General features: G+C 44.0%; 1 protein-coding gene across 3 annotated transcripts in view; it reads left to right on the forward strand.

Annotated features, from left to right (window-relative positions):
• ap1m1 (adaptor related protein complex 1 subunit mu 1) overlaps positions 1-25,588 on the forward strand; it is a 146,150-nt gene that overhangs the window by 30,802 nt on the left and 89,760 nt on the right. For 2 of the 3 annotated variants that reach the window (XM_059991693.1, XM_059991694.1), the window contains 3 exons: positions 2,473-2,540; positions 5,788-5,918; positions 17,407-17,554. In XM_059991693.1, coding sequence (XP_059847676.1) covers positions 2,473-2,540; positions 5,788-5,918; positions 17,407-17,554 — 347 coding nt within the window. Of the gene's footprint in view, positions 1-2,472; positions 2,541-5,787; positions 5,919-15,821; positions 15,983-17,406; positions 17,555-25,588 lie in introns of those variants that run through there. The other variant, XM_059991695.1, reaches the window with a different exon arrangement.

Here is a 25,588-nt window from a genome sequence, read left to right on the forward strand (position 1 = left end):
GGGCAGCCGTAAACAGGCAACAATGCAGCCCGAGATCCAGTCTTTGCCATGACTTGAGGCCGTGCAGCAACAGAATTGCTCTACGATAAATGCCATAGCGTCCTGTCATACACCTGGCCCTGGCACAATTACAAAACAAGGACACATATCAAAATGTTGTTTCTGGATTTCAGTTTGGCACTCAGTTCTATTGTACCACAGTCCCTGGTGAGCAAACTCCTACTCCTCGGTCTAAATATACCACTGTGCAACTGAGTGTTGGACTTCCTAATCGACAGATCTCAGAGAGTCAGGATGCATAACCACTCCTCCCTGGTCATCATCATCAAAGGGGTGCCCCCAGGGCTATGCGCTGAGTACACTGCTCACACATGAGTGCATGGCTAAACACCTGTCAGTGGTGGGGCTTATCACTAACAATACGGCAGCCTACAGAGAGGAGGTGGAAGAGCTCTTAGCCCTGGCACCAGGCAAATAACTGCTTCCTCAGTGTGAACAAGACAAATTCGATGGTTATTGATTGCAGGAGAACTTGGGCCCCTCTCATGCCTCTTTGCATCGGTGCAACAGAAGTGGAAACTGCAAGCACTTTCAAACTCCTAGGAGTGCCAATCTTGCACTATCTCTCATCATCCCAAACATATTTTACACAATCAAGAAACCTCACCAACATCTCTACCTTGTGAGAAAGTTGAAAAGAGCTAGACTATGTACATCAATACTCGTGTCCTAAAGATGTGCAGTAGAGCACATCCTGACATGCTGCATCACTGCATGGTATGGAAACTGCACTGCGGCAGACGGGAAGGCTTTACAATGGGTATTCTAAACTACCCAACACATCACTGATACTAGACTACCCACTATTAAGGACATATATACAAAAAGGTGCCAGAAAAAGGCCAGCAACATCACAAGGGTGCACAGACTGTTTGGCTCACTCCTGTCTGGGAGGAGGCTATGCCGCATCTTTGCCAGGACCACCAAACTCAAAAACAGTTACTTTCCCCAGGTAGTAATTCACCCGATCACAACCCGTACCACCACTACTTTATCATTTCCTGTTGGAGTCACTGTGTACAGCGATTTCCTTTGCCTGGCCTCACATTGTGGCCATGCAATCAGACTATGTATATAAGCTATCTTAGGTACTTGTATTTATTGTGGTTTTTTGTTATTATGTTCTTTATCGTGTCTTTTTTGTGCTGTATCCGATCCAGAGTAACAATTATTTTGCTCTCCTTTACATTTGTGTACTGAAAATGACATTAAACAATCTTGAATCTCAGTGCCCTTGAACTTCGTATCCATTGGCTTACATGGCCTCTTATTTTTCCCACAGAAAATTAATAATTTTCATTTTGAATTGATCTTGTCACCTGTTTACCTATTCCACTAGTGTGTCATCTTGAAGTTCATGATTGTCCTCAGTTCACTAAACCTTCATCTGAAAATTTTTATTTAGATAGCACAATGTTAAAATTATTAAAATACACTAAGAAAGCTATGGTCCCAGTAGTAACCCCTGGGGAAATGCATAGGAAACTTCCCTCCATTTATATCTATCATTTCCTGCTAGTTAAACAATTTTCTATTTGTGTCATTGGACTGAGTTCAATGACATTTGATGTTATGTCCTTGATGAAGACTGCGTGAACCATCCTCTGTTAATTGCATTTGAACTAAGTAGTCTGCTAGGTCATCTTGGAGGATAATTAACTAGCTTTTAAACTTGTAGGGGAACAGTAGACTAGATATTTCATTCCCATAAATACATTTGTGGGCCTGAGGAGGTTGTGTAGCAATCTTTCAGTTTCAAAATAGAGTCCTCAACTCCCCCCTCCCCCCCATCCTCATCCCCCAAAATTTATTCAATCAACTGTACATGAAATTGTTAGTTAACATGATGTGACTGAAGCTCTTGATTCTGAAATATTTGTTTAGACTTCTAGGTTAATGTAGCAGGGAACACCTACTGTTTCTTAGGAACAATAATTATATATGTCAACCCTTGTTACTTTCTGTAAGCTCATATTGATAACATCGATCAACACTCTTGTTTACCACATCATTGATGGATAGCTCCTTTAATGCAATGGAATGTCTTTTACCTGCTTTTCAGTTATTTGATTTCTTTATTAATTCTTCAAAGGTTGGGAGATACTTACCAGCAGCTATTGTATGCTCATTGATGCTAGTCAGTCTGTTTCACCATTGAGCAGCATCACAAACATAACGTGGTTCAAGTTTGTCATGGGTATCATATTTCATAATGCCAGTAAGTAGCACTGTCACTGAAGTCCAAACTTTTGGGGACTTAATTATTCACCAGACTTCAATATGACTATTAATTGTATTTCTGTTGTACTTTAGCTAATTTGGGTTCATTGCTAACCTAGCCCACCTACAGTGGCGCACTAATAAAAAATTAGAGCTGTCCGTTTTAACAGGTTGACCTTAATCTCTGTGCAGTTGTTGCAACCTCCAAGAAGAATGCATGTGTGTCGCTGGTGTTTGCTTTCCTCTATAAGGTAGTTCAGGTAAGAACATTGGGTTTCTTCTTTTCTCTTCTAGACTCCATTTCTGGGTTCAGTCATGTATTCTTTCTATCTTCCCCATCCCCCACCATCACCAGTTCAATACATCAACAGAGTTACTTCTGAGATTGACTAGCTCAGTGTAATTCAGTAACTTTCCACTCTCGCATCAGATCTACCTGAATTTGTGGGCCTTTTCTTTGTAGCTAAAGATTCTTGATTGTGAATGCACGTGGCATGTATGCAGATATTTGTCAGCACAATCAAGGATGGAATGCTAGAAAAGAAAATAATATATGCCATTATATATGCCATTTTTGAAGCCATGACATTCCAAAGAAGTGAATGAATCTCTTAAAAGTCTAGTCACTGCTGTTCAACAAGCTTTCACAGACTATAACGATTAGACGCCAGGAACAGCTTTACTCTTTGAAATGGTGCTGTGGGATTTCTTTTTTGTATCCACCTGATGGAGCAGATAATCTGCCTTGATGATCCACTAGACTACCAGTGTTTTAAGGGGTACTTGAACCCAAACCTCTAACACTAGCAGTGGACTGTCAACTGGAGCAGCCTAACTTGCTCCACTGTCAGACTCCACTCTCACCTCTTGGGTCTTCGGAGCCTCCATCTTCCTCCCATCCTACCTTCCATAAACACCCCAACCCTCCTCTCTCCTCTGGCACCACCAATTCTCTTCCCCGCTCTGATCCCAGCTCTCATCCTTGCCGTGTCTTCACCATTCCCTCTGTCTTCCCCTTTCTGTGACAGAACGTTCTCTTTTCAACAAGGGCTTTTCCTTTGTCGTCCTTCACCCCACCTCTGTGAATTTTGCATCTGTCACGTCATTGAGCTCTTCTTCTGTCGCCTCTGTTACCTACTTCTTTGGCAAGAATTTCACAACCCCCACTGATGACCCCCTTCTCCTGTCTTCAACCCTCCTCCTCCTCTTGGACAGCCCGATCTGGTTCTCTGCCTGCTCTGGATCTTTTTCATCTCGAATTGCCAACGAGACATCAACCTGGACTTCAGCACTCCTCCCTCTTCCTTGAACCTTACCCCCTCTGAATGCTCTGGCCTTCACTCTCTCCACACCAATCCCCATCAGACCTGCAGACAAAGGGAGTGCTGACCTTTACCATGCTGTCAGACACTTCCTCATGGCTACCACTTGATGAGGACCCCACTCTGTACCATTTGAAATCTCTCCAATGCAATCACTGACCACACCAACTCTAGAGAACTCCCATTCACTGCCACCAAGCTCCCACCACACACTACTCACTTCTACCTCCTACCCAAGATCCACAAACCTGACTTGAGGTAGGTTTATTGTCTTTGCCTGCTCCTGCCCTACTGAAGGTGTCCTCATACTTTGATTCCATTCTATCTCCTTTGGTTCATTCCCTTTCCATCTACATTTGCGATTCTTCTGTTCCCCTCAGTAACTTTCAGTTCCCTGGTCCTGACTGCCTCATTTTCACTATGGATATTGAGTCCCTATATACTTCTATTTCCCCATCAAGAAGGCCTCAAAGCTCTCTGCTTCTTTCTTATCAAAAGAACGAACCAATTCCCCTCCACCACTACTCTCCTCTGTCTGGCAAAACTGGTCCTCACTCTCTGTAATTTTTCCTTCACCTCGTCCATTTTTCTCCAGACTCAAAGTGTAGCTGTGGGCCCCAGCTCTGCCTGCCTTTTTGTTGGCTACATAGAACAGTCCATGTTCCAAACCTTCCCCAGTAATACTCCCCAACTGTTCCTCTGCTACATTGATGACTGCATTTGTGCTGCTTCATGCAACATGCTAAGCTCGAGAATTTCATCAACTTTGCTTCTAACTTCTACTCTACCCTTAAATTCACTTGGTTCATCTCTGACACCTCCCTTCCTTTTCTTGAACTCTCTGGGGGAAAAACTGTCGTCCAACATCTTTTATAAACTTATTGATTGCCGCATTTATTTTGACTACCTCTTCCCATCCTATCTCCCGTAAGATTGCTATTTCCTTTACTCAATTCTTTTGCCTCCACCGTATCTGTTCCCAGGGTACGACTTTCCTTTCCAGGACATCAGCGATGTCAAGCACCTCCTTCCATCCATCAGAAATTCCTTCTCCTTCATAGAATGGAGTTTTCCTCCCTCTATTATTGATGCTGCCCTTACCCCCATCTTCTTCATTTCCTGAACATCCAAGCTCACCCACTTCTTCACGGCGCCTTGACAGTGATAAGAGTTTCTCTTGATCTTGCCTACCGCCCTGTGAGCCTCCACATCTAACTCATCATCCTCTGCAACTTCCATCCCACAGCTAAATGTATCTTTACCTCCTGATGAGGCCTCCTGTACATTGGTGAGACCCGTTATAAATTAGGGGACTGCTTTGTCGAGATCCTCTCTCCAACTGCCAAAAGCGAAACTTCTCAGTGGCCTAACATTTTAATTCTGAATCCCATTCCTCTTCTGAAAAGTCCATGGCCTCGTGCCAAGATGAGGATACCTCAGGGTGGAGGAGCAACACGTTATATTCTGCTAGGTAGCCTCCAACCGGATTCCATGAATATCGATTTTTTTATTAAAAAAAAATTCCCTTCCACTTCCCTCCCTCTGTTCCCCATTCTGGCCTTTTTACCTCTTCTCACCTGCCTATCATTTTCCCCAAAGTGCCCACCTCCCTTTTCTCCTGTGGTCCACTCTCCTCTCCTATCAGATTCCTCCTTCACCAGCCCTTGAGATTTTCCACCCACCTGGCTTCACCTATCAGTTTCTAGCTAACCTCTTTCTCCTCCAACCACCCCCCCCCCACTTTTTATTCTGATGTCTTCCCCCTTTCTTTTCAGTGCTGATAAAGGGTCTCGCCCAAAACATTGACTGTTCATTAATTTCCATAGATACTGCCTGACCCATTGAGTTCCTCCAGCATTTTGAGTGTGTTGTTTTGGATTTCCAGCATCTGTAGACTGTTTTCAACTTGACTGCATCTACTTCCTTCTTCATTTAGAGTGGCCTGTGAAAAGTTAGAAACTTTAGCTTATGAAAATGCAACACATAAAATTCTTGAGGAACTCAGCACGGCAGGCGACATCTGTGTGTAGCTCTGAATTTCAAGCACCTGCAGAATCTTTTGTGTTTATGAAAATACTTTTAGATCCTCTCATTCTGCATGAAATTTGGTGGAGCTTTATCAATATCTTGGAGCTTGCATTTTGAGGGAAGGGCATTGTTAGTGATAATTCTGTTTTCTTTCCAGGTATTTTCTGAGTATTTTAAGGAGCTAGAAGAAGAAAGTATTCGTGATAACTTTGTTATAATCTATGAGCTGCTTGATGAGTTAATGGACTTTGGTTACCCACAAACGACTGACAGCAAGATCTTACAGGAGTAAGTAGGGGGTCCTGTAAGAAATCATGCTTGTGGGTAAATAATACTGGCCAATTATTTCTAATAATTTCAGTTAAAATATATTTGATTTTACTGTTGGTGATTTCTGTGTGACCAGATCATTAATAAGTTCCTATTTTATTCCTCCTTTTTTATCACAATCCTTTGTTTTCAAACTGAGAAATCCTTCTCAGTTTTTCAGTTTTGCTGAAATACAGAGCAGGAAGATGTCCAGCCTGACAAATTGGGAACATGTTCGCCATTCCCACAGAAAAGAGTCAAAAACAAACTGAGCCACTATCACCAATGGACATCTTTAAAAAAAAAATCAAGTTACTGTGGCGACCCATTTCCTGGCACATCCGAACCGGCTCACAATTAGATAGCCTACGGGGGTTTGCGAGCACAGAGCTTTGGAGCCTCTGCGCCACGGGGGGGGGGGGGGGGCAGGTTGAGGGAGGCTTAAAAGTGAGGCTGAAGATTTCGAATAAAGTTTTTCCCTCGACTGCAGTTACCGACTCCGTGTCGTAATTTTAGCGCTGCATGTAGCACTCAGCTACAATTGGTGACCCCGACGGTCCAAACGATTTTTGGACCAGAAATGACCGACGCCACCTCTGTTCATGCGGTTTCGTTGAAACTGCCGGGCTTCTGGACACAGTGACCGAACCTATGGTTCCAGCAAGCCGAAGCCCAATTCCACGTTCGCCAGATCACCTCAGAAGACACCCGCTACTACTACGTGGTGAGCTCCCTCGACCAGGACACAGCGGCCCAGGTCGCAGAGTTCGTACAGTCGCCCCTGGTAGACGGCAAGTACAGGGAATTCAAAGCCCTGCTCCTCAGGACTTTCGGACTCTCACGGCGCGAGCGGGCTGCCCGTTTACTGCACCTGGATGGCTTGGGAGACAGACCTCCATCGGCTTTAATGAATGAGATGTTGTCTCTGGCCGGAGGACACAAGCCCTCCCTCATGTTTGAGCAGGCATTCCTGGAGCAGCTGCCCGAGGACATACGCCTGCTGCTGTCCGACGCGGATTTCAGTGACCCCCGGAAGGTGGCAGCCCGGGCGGACTTGCTATAGAACGCCAAAAAGGTGAGCGGGGGTCCATCGCACGGATCTCCCAGCCATGCTCCCAGCAGCAAACCAGTCCAGGCCCGGCTGCAGAGCCCGCCAACCCCCGGCCCAATGAACACTGGTGCTTCTACCACCAGCGGTGAGACGCAGAAGCCTGCCATTGTCGCCCGCCCTGCAAGTTCCCGGGGGACGCCAGGGCCAGCCGCCACTGATGGCTATGGCAGCTGGCCATCAGGATAGCCTCCTGTATGTGTGGGATAGAAGGTCGGGACGCCGGTTTTTGGTCGATACTGGTGCCGAGATCAGCGTTTTACCTCCGACGAGTTACGACACCTGCAGCAGGGCACCGGGTCCCCCCCTGAGGGCCGTGAACGGCAGCACAGTAAGGACCTATGGCACCCGTCAGGTGCAGCTACAGTCCGGCTCCAGCCAGTTCACGTGGGACTTTACACTGGCCGCTGTAGCCCAACCGCTTCTGGGTGCGGATTTTTTGCGGGCTCACAGCCTACTGGTCGACCTGCCCAGGAAGAGGCTGGTCCACGCTGAGACCTTTCAGACGTTCTCCCTGGGTGCAGCCCAGTTGCCAGCACCTCACCTCGGCTCCATCACGCTGTCCGACAACGACTTCACCAGGGTCCTGGTGGATTTCCCATCGGTTCTGGCACCACATTTCACAGCAGCCATGCCCCGACACGGCGTACAGCACCGCATCTCGACCCAGGGACCACCCCTCCACGCCCGCGCTCGGCGGCTTCCCCCGGACAGGCTCCGACTGGCGAAGGAGGAGTTCCAGAGGATGGAGGAATTGGGGATCATCCGGCGGTCCGACAGCCCATGGGCCTCCCCCCTGCACATGGTGCCCAAAGCGACGGGAGGCTGGAGACCGTGCGGCGACTACCGCAGGCTGAACGAGGCTACCACACCAGACCGCTACCCTGTGCCGCACATTCAGGACTTTGCAGCAAACCTGCACGGTGCACGGATCTTCTCCAAGGTAGACCTCGTCCGAGGGTACCATCAAATCCCGATGCATCCTGATGACGTCCCCAAAACGGCTCTCATCACCCCGTTTGGCCTTTTTGAGTTCCTCCGCATGCCGTTCGGCCTGAAGAATGCCGCACAGACGTTCCAGCGGCTAATGGACGCGGTGGGATGGGACCTGGACCGCGTTCGTCTATTTGGACGACATCCTCATAGCCAGCAGCAGTCGTCAGGAGCATCTGTCCCACCTCCGTCAACTCTGCGCCCAACTGAGTGAGTACGGTCTTACAATCAACCCTGCCAAATGCCAGTTCGGACTCGATACCATTGACTTCCTGGGCCACAGGATTACTAAAGACGGAGCAACCCCTCTGCCCGCTAAGGTAGATGCGGTCTGCCACTTCCCCCGACCCACCACGATCAAAGGCTTTCAGGAATTCGTAGGTATGGTCAATTTCTACCGCCGCTTCCTCCCTTCAGCTGCCTGGATCATGCGCCCCCTGTTCGCCCTGATGTCGGGTCCGAGCAAGGACATTTCGTTCAAACGAAGGAAGCTTTGGCGAACGCCGCAATGCTAGTACATCCCAGAATGGACGCCCCTACCGCCCTCACAGTGGACGCATCAAACACGGCAGTCGGTGGGGTGCTGGAGCAACTCATCGCAGGTCGCTGGCAACCCCTGGCGTTTTTCAGCAAACACCTGCGGCCACCCGAGCTCAAGTACAGTGCTTTCGACCGGGAACTGTTGGCGCTCTACCTGGCAATCCGGCATTTCAGGTACTTCCTAGAAGGTCGGCACTTCACCGCGTTCACGGACCACAAACCGCTTACCTTTGCGTTTACGAAAGCGTCCGACCCCTGGTTGTCCCGCCAGCAGCGACATCTGTCCTACATCTCTGAATACACGACGGATGTCCGGCACGTCTCGGGTAAGGACAATGTCGTGGCTGATGCGCTCTCTCGCCCTACCGTTCATGCCCTTTCCCAGGGGGTAGACTTTGAGGCACTGGCAGAGGCACAGCAGGCAGATGAGGAGATTCCGAGTTACAGAACCGCAGTCTCCGGTTTGCAGCTCCAGGACCTCCCTGTGGCCCCGGGTGAGAGGACCCTACTCTGTGACGTCGCCACCGGCTAGCCCCGTCCCGTCGTCCCGACAGCCTGGCGGCGCCGTGTTTTCGACTCCATTCATAACTTGGCGCATCCCTCCATCCGGACGACTGTCCGGATGGTTTCCAGCAGGTTTGTTTGGCACGGACACCGCAAACAGGTCAGTGAATGGGCCAAAACGTGCATGCACTGCCAGACGGCCAAGGTGCAGCGGCACACCAAAGCCCCACCGCAGCAGTTCCATCCCAGCCACCAGCATTTCGACCACATTCATGTGGATATCGTGGGCCCCCTGCCAGTGTCGCGCGGTGCGCGGCACCTCCTGACTATTGTGGACCGGTTCACAAGATGGCCAGAGGCGGTCCCGCTTACCGACACCACCTCCAAATCTTGTGCCTGAGCCCTGATCACCACCTGGATATCTCGCTTTGGTGTACCGGCCCACATTACCTCTGACAGAGGCGCCCAGTTCACCTCCAGCCTGTGGTCAGCTATGGCCAGCCTTTTGGGGACTCAGCTGCACCACACAACTGCCTACCACCCACAGTCGAACGGGCTAGTGGAGCGTTTCCACCGTCACCTGAAGTCGGCCCTCATGGCCTGCCTGCGAGGAGCCGACTGGGCGTACGAGCTTCCCTGGGTCCTACTCGGCATCCGCACAGCGCCCAAGGACGACCTGCACGCCTCGTTGGCCGAGTTGGAATACGGCGCGCCCCTGGTCGTCCCCGGGGAGTTCCTACCAGCCCCAAGGGGGCAAGAGGAAGATCCCGCAGCAGTCCTGGGCAGACTACGTGAGAAGCTCGGTAACCTGGCCCCCATACCCACTTCACAGCACGGGCGGAACCCGACCTACAACCTGCAGAACTGTAAGTTTGTGTTTGTATGAAGGGGCGGGCATCGGCCACCGCTGCAGCAGTCATACGAGGGGCCGTTTATGATGCTCCGGAACAACGGGTCCACGTTCGTGCTGGACGTTGGGGGGAAAGAGGAGGTTTTCACGGTGGACCGCCTCAAACCGGCCCATGTGGACCTGGTGCAACCAGCCAAGTTTCCGGCACCTCGGCGCAGAGGCCGACCTCCCAAGCAGGTTCCGGCCCAGACTGTGGACATTGGGGGGTGTATCGCCGGTTCTGGGGGGGGGGTTTATGTGGCGACCCATTTCCTGGCACATCCGAACCGGCTCACAATTAGATAGCCTACGGGGGTTTGCGAGCAAAGAGCTTTGGAGCCTCTGCGCCACGGGGGGGCAGGTTGAGGGAGGCTTAAAAGTGAGGCTGAAGATTTCGAATAAAGTTTTTCCTTCGACTGCAGTTACCGACTCTGTGTCGTAATTTTAGCGCTGCATGTAGCACACCGCTACATTACCTGAATTTGTGGAATTCATTATTTTGTCCAGAAGGCTGCAGTCTGCCCAGATGGAAGATGAGGTGTTATTGCTCGAGCTTGCATTGGATCTCTTTGTAACAGTGTACGAGGTCACAGACTGATGGGTCAGAGGGGGGATGGGATGGGGAATTAAAGTGGCACAGAATGGGAAGCTTACAGTCACCCTGCAGACTGAACAAGTGTTCAGTAAAGGGATCACCTGATTTCTTCTGTGGAGGAGCCCATGCTACAATGACAAATGTGGTTCACTAGACTAGGAGTGCAAGTGAATTGCTGTTTCACTTGGAAAGACTGGGTCCCAGAATGGTGAGAAGGAAAGAGATAATAAATATTAAGTGTTGCATCACCCGTGATTACTAAGAAAGTGCCAAAACAATGGTGGGGGGTGGGGGTCGGTGGAAATGGAAGTGTAGTCCAGGGCATTTCAAAGAGAACAAATCCTCCTAAATGCTGAAAGGGGAGGAAAGAATAAGATACAAAAAGCTGAGAAGGATCAAGGATAGTTGAGATAACTGTGGAAGTCAGTAGGCTTGTAATGGATGTTAATAGCTGGCCTATCTTCTGAGATGAAGACTAATAAATTCAAAAAGAAGAGTTAGATTGACCATGTATGGGAAATTGCAGGGTGAAGATTGGTAACAGCCCAGTTAATGAAATGATTAAGTTTTGCAGGAATAGGAGGCAACCAAATGCAGTTATCAATGTACTGGAACAAAGACTACTCCACCTATCCCGCAGTAAGACAGTTGTAGCTTGGGCAGTGTGAAGGCCCATAGTGACACCTTTGATCTGGTGAAAGGGTATGGAATTGTTGTTCAAACCAAGAACAAGTTGAGGCAGAGTGTGTGATGGAGAGGAACCGGCAGAGCCTCTGTTCCAGGAAGAAGTGGAGGGTTTTCAGATGATCCTGATGTTGAATGAAGATGTTGGACCAGGGAATTGGTAATGGAAACAGTTGCTTGGTTTTTGTTTTCATGCTCTGCATTTTCATTACATTTCCTTCCACCCACTGACTAGATAAACTTGTTGATATATTATCCTCATGATCACCCAGTTTTTTACCCAGAGAGATCACTTCTTCCCACCGCTCCAGGACTCAACACACTTTTTTTCTCCTTCCCAGTTCAGACAAATGCCTTCAACCTGAAACTGTTCTTCTTCCCACGGGTGCAGTGTAACCTGTTGAGTATTTCCAGCATTTTCTGTTTTTATTTTAGGACTTGTCTTCATGACAGCAGAAACTGGAATGTGAGTGGTCCCTTTTTGTGCTGAATGACTGTGAAGTTTATTTGAAATTGTCTTCATCTTTTAACATTGGTTTAAAACGATGTATTTGAAAATAGATTAAAAAAATAGTAGATCAAGGTAATTTCCCAGCCCCAGCACGAAAGGTGTTGAATTCTCTCTTAAAGTGACTGATTTGAATAATGCAACAGCTCTCAGCTGAGGTTCAGCAGTTCAGTATGTTAATATGCCAAAGCCTGGATAAAATGGCTGAAGGCAGGTAAACCTGGTAAAGTTTTCCTTGGAATAAATATTCTTCTTAGAGGCTGAAAATGCAGGCAATAACTAGTGCAACAAGTTGCCTCAGTGTATAGATAAATAATTATAGTTTTAGATTGAAAAGCTTTCATTAGAGTTGGAAACAAAATGAGAGTAGTGTGGAAAGGATAAAGGAATGTGTTGGAAGGCAGGAGTAATTAAATGACAATAGGAATGAAGGGGGTCAGGTGATGGGGTGATAATAAGATAATAAACAAGATGGGTGCAGAGGATCAGAAAGTAGGAACAGACAAATCATCTAAGATTGTTGAACACTGAATTGAAAGTGAATTTGTTCCTCAGGCTTTCATTAGGCCTGGCTGCAACTAGTATAGGAGGTCAATTAGGGTGAAGCGGAAAGGAACACTGAAGTGTAGTTAATTGGAAGTGTAATCAATTGTCCAACATGGAGCTTAGAAAAATAGAGGACTATGCATAAGGGAAATTCTAGGTAGCTTCTAGATTAGGTTACATGGTCAGCATAACATAGTGGGCCAAAAAGGCTTGTAATGTGCTGTAGATTTCTGTGTTCTATGAAAATGTTGGTTTGGAGCCCTGGAGAATAAGACAGAGAATGTACAAAGGAAGATGTATCTAAAGGAGGTATGTTAGGCTGAAGAGCATTTTGCAGAGGAAGTGGTCTATTCAAATTCCAGAAGAGGGAATTTTCAAATGGGATAATTTAGTGGTGCATTCAGAGCTGTCAAAAATGATGAAGATGATTAATCGAATTTGGAAGCTGGTGGGGTATAAATTGGGATCATGGTGTTCTTTTATGGTCTGAGATGTAGGGCAAAGGGTGAGAACAGAAGTGGAGGAACTGATTTCTGCTTATTAGAATGAATAAGAATTTTTGGTTAAAGAAAATTGGAAGCTTTGCTGTGTAGGGTGCATTTCTCAAATGGATTTAATTGAGATGACACATTGGAATAATGGAAGAAATTCTTTAAAGAAATTGGGAGTTTAAGGACATTGTCAAAATAAGTACTTGGTGTCAGGTGGTGAATATTTAGAATACCAAGAACTGTGGATTTTGAGACATTAAATATATTCAAATCTCACATAGATTACAATCTTAGAATCTGATGGAAAATGATACTGAGCTCAAAAGTCAGATCATCTGTGAGATTTGAGGGGTTACATGGCCTCTACCTCATTTCATATGTTATAGATTAATCTTTGTTGTTGTAGTTCCTCAAGACAGCATCCTGAGCTAGGTCACTAACTGCTTCACCAGTGTTCAGTTCCATTTGAAACTCCTAAAATGTCCATATTTTGGTCAAACATGGAGTAGAAAGTAGCAAGGCAATGACCATCTTTAAGAGTTTAAGCACCACCTCTTGACGTTTGATGACATTACCATTATCAGGTATTCTGCAATCAGTATCTTGGAGTTTTCTATTTACCATTGACCAGCTAAAGAGGAAGTTAAGGTAATTAATATTAGTAAGAAGAATGTATCAAGGAAACAAAACTTTGCTAAATCCTCTCAGTTTGACAGCCAGGTTTCCAGAATACAAATAGAGGTGACCATCTATGGTGATTCAGATTCAGTTTATTGTCATTTGAAAACCACAAATGCAATGCAGTTAAAAAATGAGACAATGTTCCTCCAGAATGATATCAACAAAGCACATGACAAAACAGACTACACCAGAAAATCCACATAACGTTTGGCAATCCCCAGTCCAGAGTCCGGAGAGGCTGCTGCATATTAATATTGTGCTACCATCTTAGCACGTTCTCCAGAAAGGAGCTCCAAACCCACCAGACAAACAAGACCAAAAACTAAAGCTACAAGACCAAATAGTTAAAACAGTGCAAACAATATCATAATTTGATTTTTAAAAAAAACAGACCATGGGCACGGTAAAAATAGTCCAAAGATATTAAAAGACTATAAGTTCGAAAGAAGCCACCACACAGTTTCCACAAGTTCTCAGGGTCCCGATAGACTCATCATCCCACGCCGGCGGCAGAAGGGAATACCCCCGCAATGGGCTTCCACGGCGCTGCCCGACTCAGCCTCGCAGACACAGCACACAATGAAAGCTCCGTCGAACCCAGCCTCGCAGACACAGCACACAATGAAAGCTCCGTCGAACCCAGCCTCGCAGACACAGCACACAATGAAAGCGACCTGACTGCAGCGGACTCTTGATTCCGTCGAACCTCAGACCAACCCTCCGGCACAGCTTCTCCGAGCACCATCCTCTGCCAAGCGTATTAAGACACCTTGCCACCAGCCACCGGCAATGCAACCCTGAGGACTGGGGGTCTGTTCTTCTCAGCAGAGACCCGGACCTCACAGCAGCAGCAGCAACGAAGAAGGCCTTCCTGGAGATTTCCAGATGTTCCTCCGTGCAAATGTAACCCTTCTTCAGATAAGAAGAGAAGAAAGTATGTTAACCTGATGTTAGTTAGCCAAAAATGTTACGAGTTTATTAATGACAAGGAAATAAGTTATTAAAAACATATTATGCAAAGGAAGTGACAAATTTTGAAATCGTTACATGTTCAAAAAATATTTTATACAATCAGATTAAATGAGGGGGAATCAGTTTTAAAAATAAAGAGAAATTCCTATGAAAAATGGATTTAAAATCTTGTTGAAATGGGAGTGTTAAAATATTTTTTTCCTCCCTGGAGAGTCAGTAACTCCACCACATGGCCACATGATAAGCTGTTGGTCACTTAACACTGAGATTGAGGAAAAGTTTGCATGGAAGCTTGAGAATCTTTGGAAATTCTATATTGCAGTAAGGAGTGGATGCCCCAGAACTGAACTTGTTCAAGACTAATCAATAGATTTTTGCATGCTTGGGTCACAAACTTGTTTGTGGAGTAGTATTGAGCATAATTTTGAATGATGGGTACAAGCTGGAGGGTCCTGCTGTTTCTCATTTTCCTGGAGCTGATGGATGAGCTGTGCCAGAAAGTGTCATGTTTATTCTATGTCTGTAATAGGAAAATTGTAATTTGAAAACCTCAACATGTAGCCAACCTTTCTCTCTCATTTCCATTAATAACTTGGCAAGGAGGTTAAATGTGGAATGTCTTAAAGGACGAAAGCACCTTCCTGTTTTCACCACCCAGACTGCCAGTGAAACCAGATAACTTGGCTATCATTAACATTTTCAGCTTATTTTGTTCTCTCTGCTCTAATTATCTTTACTTCACCTGACTATTGCTGTTGTGCTTATTGTTAATATTACAATGGTGATTTTATTTGATGATTCGGCATCGTCTAAAACAAATGCTGCTCGCCAATAACAATAATTATGAATATGAATGAAATGCAGGAATTTCTTCTCTGCTATGTGGTGCTGCTATGGAAAAGTTGTTTGGCTGCAGTTCATATCTAACTTACTCAGTGCATTTTGCTGACCACCCACATAGTCAGAGAACTCTGAATTGTTTAAGTGACTCATTAGTAAAGGGGAATTTAACTTTCTACATTGTTACAAGCCTGTGTTACAGCTTGAGAGACAGAATGAATGTCCCACTTTCCTCCATATTGACTATAGTGACTCTGGGTATTGTTGCCAGCCAAACAATTGAGGCATATCTCTGAAGACCTTGGGAGGGTGTGGTGATTCACTATCTTAAATTGCAGTGATCCTTGTGAAGTTAATTCTCTGGTTTTGATAAATTGTGAATTCTGTGTTTTTTTAAATTGTGGATAATGTAATGCGGATGAGTGATAATGTATAACAAGATACATAATTTGAAAGAGACATATATGGTTGTCCATTGTATGTATTCCCCTTGTCCTCTTTTTAGAAGCTGTAAGTTAGATGTATAGGGGCTGTTGCAAGGAAGTAATGGAAAGTTACTGCAGTTCTTCCTGTGGTAATGCACGATGCAGCCATAGGGTGCTGGTTACAGTTGTTCAGTCACCAGGTGCAATTCTGTGCATGCAAACTAATGGACCAGGATGTAACCCATCGCACAAGTTTGAAGTTTGCTGGTGAGTTTTTAAATATCCTTGGATACAGCCCATCTTTGTAGTCTGGTTCCAAAACCCTTGTTGTGTTGCTTTAATGTTGCAGATCCAATTGCCATATCTGATCAGCTCCTAGATTTTCTCTTTTGCTTGTAAGATTTGTATGTGTTTTTTTTTTCAGGATCTGTAGTCTGAAATATAGCTTTTAAATTAAAGTGATTCAGCTACCGTGTGGTTGGTGCTGGTCATATGGGCAACTGCTTGGTCAGTGTTCATCAACAAAAGCTAGAAAGTAAAGAAAGAAATTATCAATATGGGAGGTGGGACAGCGGCAGCATGGATAAGAAATTGGGGGACAGAAGACAAGTTATGTTGTACAGGTTCTTTTCAGAGAAGATAGCCTGTGATGGTGCTCTGAGTGAGGAAAGTGTCCAAAGTGGTAAAGACACTGAAGAATAGAGAAATCTGGCTGTACATATGCATAATTCTTTGAGGATTTTAGGGGAAGTAGTGAAAGTGGTTTAAACCAAAAAATCATGCTTTTTATTATGCATGACATAAAGACTTGCATAGATATTCTGTCATTTCTGGACACACACTTTAGGAAAGATAACTTTGGAGGAAATACAGCTAATGTTTACTGGAATAATTATGATATTGTGGAGTAGGTGGAGAATTTAGAATTGCTCTCCTTGGATGAGAAAATTGAGGGGAGATATGCTGGGAATGTTCAAGGTAATACAGCCCGTAGAAAGATGTTGTGGTTGATGGGAGAGACCAGAACCAGTTTACAAAAATATAAAATTAATATGAGAAGTACAGGAAATGGGCTTCAGAATGCAACATTGCACAAGAGTGGTAAGCCTAATTTGATGATGTCTTTGTCAGGGAGTTGGATCATTAATTGAATCAGAACTGGATTCACTGTTACTGAGATTAGGCATAAAATTTTGTGGCAGCAATGCAGTGCAAGACATAACAAATTGTTAGTACAATGTAAAAATTTATAAATAGTACAAACGAGGAACAGAGAGGTAATGTTTCATGGACTGTTCAGTTGACAAAGGGGAAAAAGTTGTTCTTAAAATTCTGATTGCCCATCTTCAGGCTCCTGTATCTCTTCCTTGGTGGTAGTAACAAGAAGAAGCATGTCCTGAAAGGTGAGGTTCCTTAATGATGGATGCCACCTTCCAACAAACAAAAGTAAGATTGCAGGACAATAAGGAAAGGATAGAGCACAGGGACCAGCTGCATTGTTCTTGTACAGAACTAGCACAATCAATGGACTGAACTGTACTGTTCTGATTCCTTCTCCTTAATTTTCCATCCTCATAATTAATGCATGTTAAGTTTTGATACATGGGTTATTTACAGATTGCGTATTTGAATTTCTCGTGCTTAGTCTACTAGAGTTGGCCAGCTCCAACTTTTCTTTATTCCATTCTTAGGTACATCACTCAAGAAGGTCACAAACTAGACACAGGCGCTCCTCGCCCACCAGCAACGGTTACCAATGCAGTGTCTTGGAGATCAGAGGGGATTAAGTATCGCAAGAATGAAGTGTTTCTTGATGTTATTGAATCTGTCAACCTGTTGGTGAGTTAATTATAAGTAGACACCTGGTGCCTATTGACCATTTACATGTCGCTACTCTCACCTGTCTCACCTTTATTCTACCCAAAGTAATCTCATGAACAACATCAGTGAGTTTGTTGCCTTTAATAAATTACGTAATTTTTGTAGGAACAAAGTTGCAGGAAGCAGTGATGATGGTACAGTGGCTATGCTATTGGCCCATTAGTTAGATACCCACCTTCCAAAACCAGTGAGGCAGCTGGGAAATTAAAATTCAAAGCAATTAAGTGAATCTGGAAAGTAAAAGAAAATCTAGTTTTAGTGGAGATAACCATGAAACTATTGGATTGTGTGAAAACAAAACACCTGGTTTCACTAATGTGTTCCAGGGAAGTAAATCTCTGATTCATATCTGGTCTTGTTGATATGTCATTGCAGCCCCATTTGACTGGTTGACTTCTAAATGCTTCCTCAGTTCAGAGCCATTTCCAGCAGCATTCACATCCTGTAAACATTTTTTAAATAAAGCTTCTTTGCTCATGTTGAATATTTTCACCTGCCAGCCAGATGATTCAAAATTACTTCCTGCTTGATTGGGCCAATTATAGTTCTTTTGAATTGACTTTTTCCATTCATCCTCTCAGTTTACCACAAAGACAAAAGATAATAAAGCAAGAGTAGGCTACCAGCCCCCTCAGTCACATCCCATCATTCAGTATGGTTGTGGTCATTTATGTTGGCATTACTTCCCCATAGTCCTCAACACCTTGACTTTATCTCCACTAAAATGTATTTAATGATCTGATCTCCATACTCTCGTAGAAGGGGGGGGGGGGGGTTGGTGAGGGGTGGGAAGATTTGCTACTCAAAGAAATGTTAATGTACTTTTTAAAATTACCTTTAATTTGTAGCGTGTCTTCGTGTTCCTGCACTAGCGAAAACATCCCATCATTTACCCTGACAAGTCTTAATATTTTGTATGTTTGAATAAAGTCATCCCTCAGTTTTATAAACACCTAGGAATACAGGCTCAAAGAGTCTAGCTTCACTTGAAATGACAGTTCTCTCCCCCTAGCTTGGTGAATCTTCTTTGTACTGCCTCCTAAATCCTTTATTTAGGCAAGGAGACCAAAATTGTACAAGGTGAGGCCTCGCCAACTCACTGTTAAACTAACAAAACCTCTCCGTTCTTAAACTCCAACCCTCTTTGCACTAAAGACCATCATGTCATTTGCCAACTTCTTGTTAGACTTGTAATTCTTGTAATTCTTGTAATTCATGCACTGGAACACCTTGATCCCTCTGTATTCTCTCACTTGTGGTCTCTCTCCATTTAGATAATCACCTTCTGATTCCTCTTGCTGAGTGTGTGACCTCATCCTCATCTACATTACACATCGTTTGTCAGGTTTTTGCCCAGTCGCCCAATCTATCTTTTTGCAGAATCCTAATATCTTTATCATAATGTACCCTTAATGTGGATAGTGAACATCAGGCCAAATATCTATCCCTGGGGTATCCATTGGTTACAATCTTTCAACCTGATAAAGGACTTATTCCCAACTCTGTTTTCTATGTGACAGCCAGTTTCCAATTCATGCTAATTCACTTCTTTCAATACCTTGGACCCTTTCATGTAGTGCCATGTCAAATGCCTTTTTGAAACCTAATTAAATTACATCTACAGACTCCCCATGATTAACTTTCTCAGTCACATCTTCAAAGAATTCAAACCAATTTGTCAAACATGATTTACCTTTCATAAGACTGTTTGACTAGTTTAGTTTTATTCAGCTTTCATAAATGATTTCTTCCTCTTTGATTATTAACTAGTATCTTACAAATAGTTGATGTTAATTTACCTTTACTTCCCCACCCTTTGTCTTCTTCCCTTTTTGAACAAAGAAGTGACATGCAAGCTTCCGGTTTCATGCATGACTTAGTAAGTTTTGAAAAATTCAACCAGAGAGACTCCTCTCACTGCAACACACACAGAATACTAGAGAAGGTCAGCAAGCTAGGCACCTATGGAAAAGGGTAAACAGTGGACTTTTCAGGCCGAGACCCTTCATCAGGGCAGGGACTACTATCACTGTAACTGCTTCCTTTAAAACCCTTAGATCTAGCCTATTGGGTCCCAGTGATATTTCCATCTTCAGTTCCCTGAGTTTCTCTGATACTTCATATCTTGTGACTGAGATTTTCTTCAAGTCAAGTCAAGTTTATTGTCATTTCGACCATAGACTGCTGGTACAGTACACAGTAAAAATCAAACAATGTTCCTCCAGGACCCTGGTGCTACATGAAACAACACTAGACTATGTGAGACAGCACAAGGCTACACTGGACTACGTAAACAACATAAAAGCTGCACTAGACTACAGACCTGCACAGGACTACATAAAGTGCACAAAACAGTGCATGACAGTATAATAATTAAAAAACAAGACAATAGGCACAATATAATACAAAATTACAATATAACAATAAATGATGTAGATGTCAGTCTAGACTCTTGAGTATTGAGGAGTCTGATGACTTGGGGGAAGAAACTGTTGCACAGTCTGGTCGTGAGAGCCCAAATGCTTTGGTACCTTTTGCCAGATGGCAGGAGGGAGAAGAGTTTGTGTGAGGGGTGCGTGGGGTCCCTCATAATGCTGTTAGCTTTGCAGCTGCAGCGTGTGGTGTAAATGTCTGTAATAGCAGGAAGAGAGATGATCTTCTCAGCTGACCTCACAATCCGCTGCAGAGTCTTGCGATCTGAGATGGTGCAATTCCCGAACCAGGCAGTGATTAGCTGCTCAGGATGCTCTCGATACTTCCTCTGTAGAAGTATTTGATGTTAGTTGAAATTAACCCCATCTGTTACTTTGAAGACATTTGCAGTGCTGTCTATGGTGAAGACGGATGCAAAATTAATTTATTTGCCATTTCTTTGTTGCACATTATTGATTCACCAATTTCATTCTCAAGCAGTCCCATATCTACTTTAGCTGCTGCCTTCCTCTTTACATTCCCATTGAAATTCCTTCTGTTTGTTTTGGTATTGCACATAAGTTTTCTCTCAAAATCAATTTTCTCTCTTACGAATTTTTAGTCTTGATGGTTAGTCCTCTAGCCTACCATAAGCTCTTGCCACTTTCAATTTAACATTATCAAAACCTTCTTTGTTAACCACAGATTGTACTCCTTTCTAGTTGGGCAAAAATACCTGCTGAGTGTTTTGAGATGGCTATTTGATTAACTGCCATTGTTCATCTACTGACCTGTCTCTAGTTTTTTTTCCCAGTTCAGCTTGGACAACTCCAGTCTGGAATACTGAGCACCTAGTGTTGGTCACCCTTAAACCACATGTCTGTAATAGCTATTGGATTATATTCATATGTTCCTATCAGTGCTGACAGTTCACCTATCTAATTTCAGAAACCTTGCATCCCACAGATATGAAAGTGGTGGAAATGGGTGGAGGGGATGCATGTTGTTTTCCAAAATTCCGTATTCTCTAGAACAGTTTGTAAAGATTGGAAGGGAACAAATGTGATCTCAAGAGTTTAAGAAGGAAGAGTGGAGAGAAAAAGAAACGGAGAACTATAGACTCAGAGGGCCTGCAGGAGTCGAGAAGGTGCAAGAATCTATTGCAAAGAAATAGTTTGATGGGTTTTGGGTACTAAGGATGAGAAAGATTCAATGTCGGTTTATGAAAGGGAATTACATTTGGCAGAAATATTAGTGTCTTCATCTGCACAATGGATGAGGGGCTGGAGAACCAATGGATGTAGTGTAATTGGACTCAATAAACTATTAAGAAGCCTCAAGAGGTTTTTAAACAAAATGAGAACTGGCATAAGCTACTGTCTGCATTTTTGTTAACGGATAGAAAACAAGAATGGGAATAAATGAATCCTATTCAGTTTGCAATGTTATAACATGTGAAATGCTATTGGGACCAGTGCTGAAACTCCAGTTATTTCACAATCTACAGTATATTAATGGTTTTGATGAGAGGACAGTCTGCAGTATATCTAAATTAACTGAACTATAGGGACAGGTTGAATAAGTGAGGACTTTATTGCCTACAGCATGAGTAAAAATCTTCACATGATGTCTCTATCCAAACGTGCAATCATAATAATTTATAATAAATAGGACAGTCAATATAACATAGAAATACACTCAAATCAGTTTGATGCCTGGTGGAAGAATCTCTCCTGGAGCCCATTGGTCCTGGTTTTTATGCTGTGGTACCGTTTCCTGGATGGTAGCAGCTGGAATAGACAGTGGTTGGGATGACTCAGGGCCCCCAATGATCCTTCAGGTCCTTTTTTCACTCCTGTCTTTGTATATGTCCTGAATCATGGCAAGTTCACAACTACAGATGTGCTGGGCTGTCCACACCACTCTCTGCAGAACCCTGTGATTAAGGGAGCTACAGTTCCCATAGCGGGCAGTGATGCACCCAGTCAGGATGCTATCAATTGTGCCCCTGTAGAAAGTTATTAGGATTTGGGGGCCCATACTGAACTTCCTCAACCGTCTGAGGTGAAAGAGACGCTGTTGTACATTTTTCACCACAGAGCTGGTGTGTACATTTCTCGTGAGGTCCTTAGTGATGTGGATGCCGAGGAGCTTAAAGCTGTTTACTCTTTCAACCCCAGATCCACTGATGTCAATTGGGGTTAGCCCGTCTCCATTCCTCCTGTAATCCACAACCAGCTCCTTTGTTTTTGCAACTTTGAGGGAGAGGTTGTTTTCTTGACATCACTGTGTCAGAGAGATGACTTCTTCCCTGTAGGCCGCTTCGTAATTGTTTGAGATTAGGCCAATGAATGTAGTGTTGTCGGCGCATTTAGTTAGCAGATTAGAGTTATGGGTGGTGACACAGTCATGGGTATACAGGGAGTAAAGGAGGGACTTAGTACACAGCCCTGAGGTCATAAGTTTAGAGTGAAAGGTAAAACATTTAAGGGGAAACTTCTTCACTGAGAGGATGGTTCAAAGTAAATTTATTGTCAAAGTACGTATATGCCATCATATAACCCTGAGATTTATTTTCTTGTGGGCATACTCAATAAGACCAATAACCATAATAGAATCAATGGAAGACTGCACCAACTGGGCATACAACCGATGTGCAAAAGATAACAAACTGCAAATACCAAAAGAAAAAAAAAATAAATAAGAAATATCAAGAACATGAGATGAAGAGTCCTTGAAAGTGAGTCCGTAGGTTGAAGGAACACTTCAGTGATGGGGTAAATGAAGTTGAGTGAAGTTAACCCCTTTGGTTCAAGAGCCTGATGGTTCAGGGGTAGCTACCATTCCTGAACCAGGTGGTGTGAGTCCTGAGGGTCAAGCACAATCTTTATAATGGTAGCAGCTAAAAGAGAGCATGACCCGGGTGGTGAGAGTCCCTGAAGATGGATGCTGCTTTCCTACAACAAAAACAAGTGTGGAACAAGCTGCCAGTGAAAGTGATAGGATGGGTGATCAGTTGCAAAATTTCAGTTAAGTTTGGATAGGTACAGGGATGAAAGGGGGATGGAGAGATGTCATCCGGGTGCAGTTTGATGGGACTAGGCAGAAAAATAGTTCGGCACAGACTACATGTGCTGGGGTGCTCTATGACAGTAAAAGCTCCATGCAGTCAAATAAAGACAGTTAAAGTTTGATTTTTTTTTATTTAGAGATTTTACTAACTCTGGATTTGTTCTGTGATTTTCCTTTATTTTTCTTGATCATTTTGGGTGATTTTAACCAGGTCAGCTGGAAAAAGTCACTAAATAATTGTCATCAACAAATCACTTATAGTACCAGAGGAAACAACACACTGGACCACTTTTATACCATCATCATGAGTGCTTACCGTGTTACTCAACATCTACACTTCAGAAAGTCTGATCACCTGGCTGTACTTCTACTTCCTGGATATAGGAGGGACTGAGACTGCAGCACCAGTAGTGAGGATCAAGAAGGTATGGACAAGGGAAACACAGCAGTGTTTAGAGGACTGCTTTGAATTGGTGGACTGGACTGTATTCAGGGATTCATCTTCAAATGTGGGTCAAGATGCCACAGTTTTTGCTGACTTCATTAAATCCTGCATGGATGAGTTTGTGCCTATGAAAACTTGCAGTACGTTCCTAAACCAAAAGCTGTGAATGAACCAGGAGGTTCATCATCTGATGAGGGTTAGATCTGTGGCATTTAAGTCTAACAACCCAGGTCTGTATAAGAAATCCAGGTACGACTTACTGATGGCTATTTCAAGAGGGAAGAAACAATTCTAAGCAAGGTTGGGGCAACATTGGATACATGTTAACTTTGGTGGGATTTGCAAGCCATTACTTCCTACAAAGCAAAACCCAACCTCATGAATGGCAGTGATGCTTCATTACCAGACAAGCTCAATGTCTTTTATTCCTGCTTTGAAATTGAGATTATAACTACAGCTGTGAAGATCCTGCTTCACCCGATGACCCTGTGATCTCTGTCATGGAGGCTGTCTTTCAGGAGGGTGAATGGTCGCAAGCTGACAGCCCCTGATAAAACTCTGAAAATCTGTGCCAACTAACTGGTGGGTGTATTCAAAGACATTTTCAATCTCTCACTGCTGTGGTCGCAAGTTCCCATCTGCTTCAAAAGGGCAACAATTACACCAGTGCCCAAGAAGAGTAGTGTGAGCTGCCTTAAAGACTACCATCCAGTAGCACTCACATCTGTGGTGATGAAATGCTCACAAATAATGCTTTGTGAGGTTGGTCATGGCTGGAATCAACTCCTGCCTCAATAAGGACCTGGACCCATTACAATTTGAATATTGCCACAATAGGTCTTTGGCAGACACAATCTCAATGGTTCTCCATGTAGCCTTGGATCATTTGGAAATGCAAATACCTATGTCAGGATGCTGTCCTTCGGTCCTGATCAAAAAGCTACAGAACCAGGACCTCTGTACTTCTCTCTGCAATTGGATTCTCAACTTCCTAACTGGACCACAATCTGTGTGGATTGGTAATAATATCTCCTGCTTGCTGATGATCAACACTGGTGCACCTTAGGGATATGTGCTTACCCCACTGCTCTATTTTCTATACCCATGACCACGTGGCTAGCATAGCTTAAATGCCATCGATAAATTTGCTGATGATACAACCATTGTTGGCAAAATCTCAGATGGAGATGAGCGGGTGTACAGGAGCAAGATGTACTAACTAAGTGGTGTCTCAGCAACAACCTTGTACTCGACATCAGTAAGATCAAAGAGCTGATCGTGGACTTCAGAAAGGGTAAGTTGAGAGAACAGAAACCAATCCTCATGGAGGGATCAGAAGTGGAGAGATTGAACAATTTCAAGTTTCTGGGTGTCAATATCTCAGAAGATCTAACCTGGTCCCAACATATTGATACAGTTATAAAGAAAGCAAAGACAGTGGCTGTATTTCATTAGGAGTTTGAGGAGATCTTGTTGGTCACCTAAAATGCTCAAACTTACACAGATGTACTGTGGAGAACATTCTGACAGGCTGCACCACCATCTGGTATGGGGGGGGGGTGGTGATGTTGGGGGCTACTGCATAGGATCGAAAGAAGCTACAGAAATTTGTAAAATTAGCTCCATCATGGGTACTAGCCCCTGAAGTAGCCAAGATATCTTCAAGGAGCAGTGCCTCAGGAAGGTGATGTCCATTGTTAAGGATCTCCATCACCCAGTAATAATACTCTTCTCATTGTTACTGTCAGGAAGGGGGTACAGAAACCTGAAGACACACACTCATCAATTCGGGAACTGCTGCTTCCCTTCTGCCATCTGATTTCTAAATGGGCATTGAACCCATGAACACTACATCACATTTTTTTCCCCTATTTTTGCACTATTAATTTTAATTTTAACTATTTAATATATATATTTACTGTAATTCATATATTTATTACGTATTTCATTGTATTGCTGCTGTTAAGGTTAACAAATTTCTTGACGTGCTGGTGATAATAAACCCAATTCGGATTCTGATTCACATTTTCTGCCCCAGTCTGTCAAACTCTTGTCAATTTCTT

This window comes from Hypanus sabinus, chromosome 16 (assembly GCF_030144855.1).
Source record: "Hypanus sabinus isolate sHypSab1 chromosome 16, sHypSab1.hap1, whole genome shotgun sequence".
Taxonomy (NCBI): Eukaryota; Metazoa; Chordata; class Chondrichthyes; order Myliobatiformes; family Dasyatidae; genus Hypanus; species Hypanus sabinus.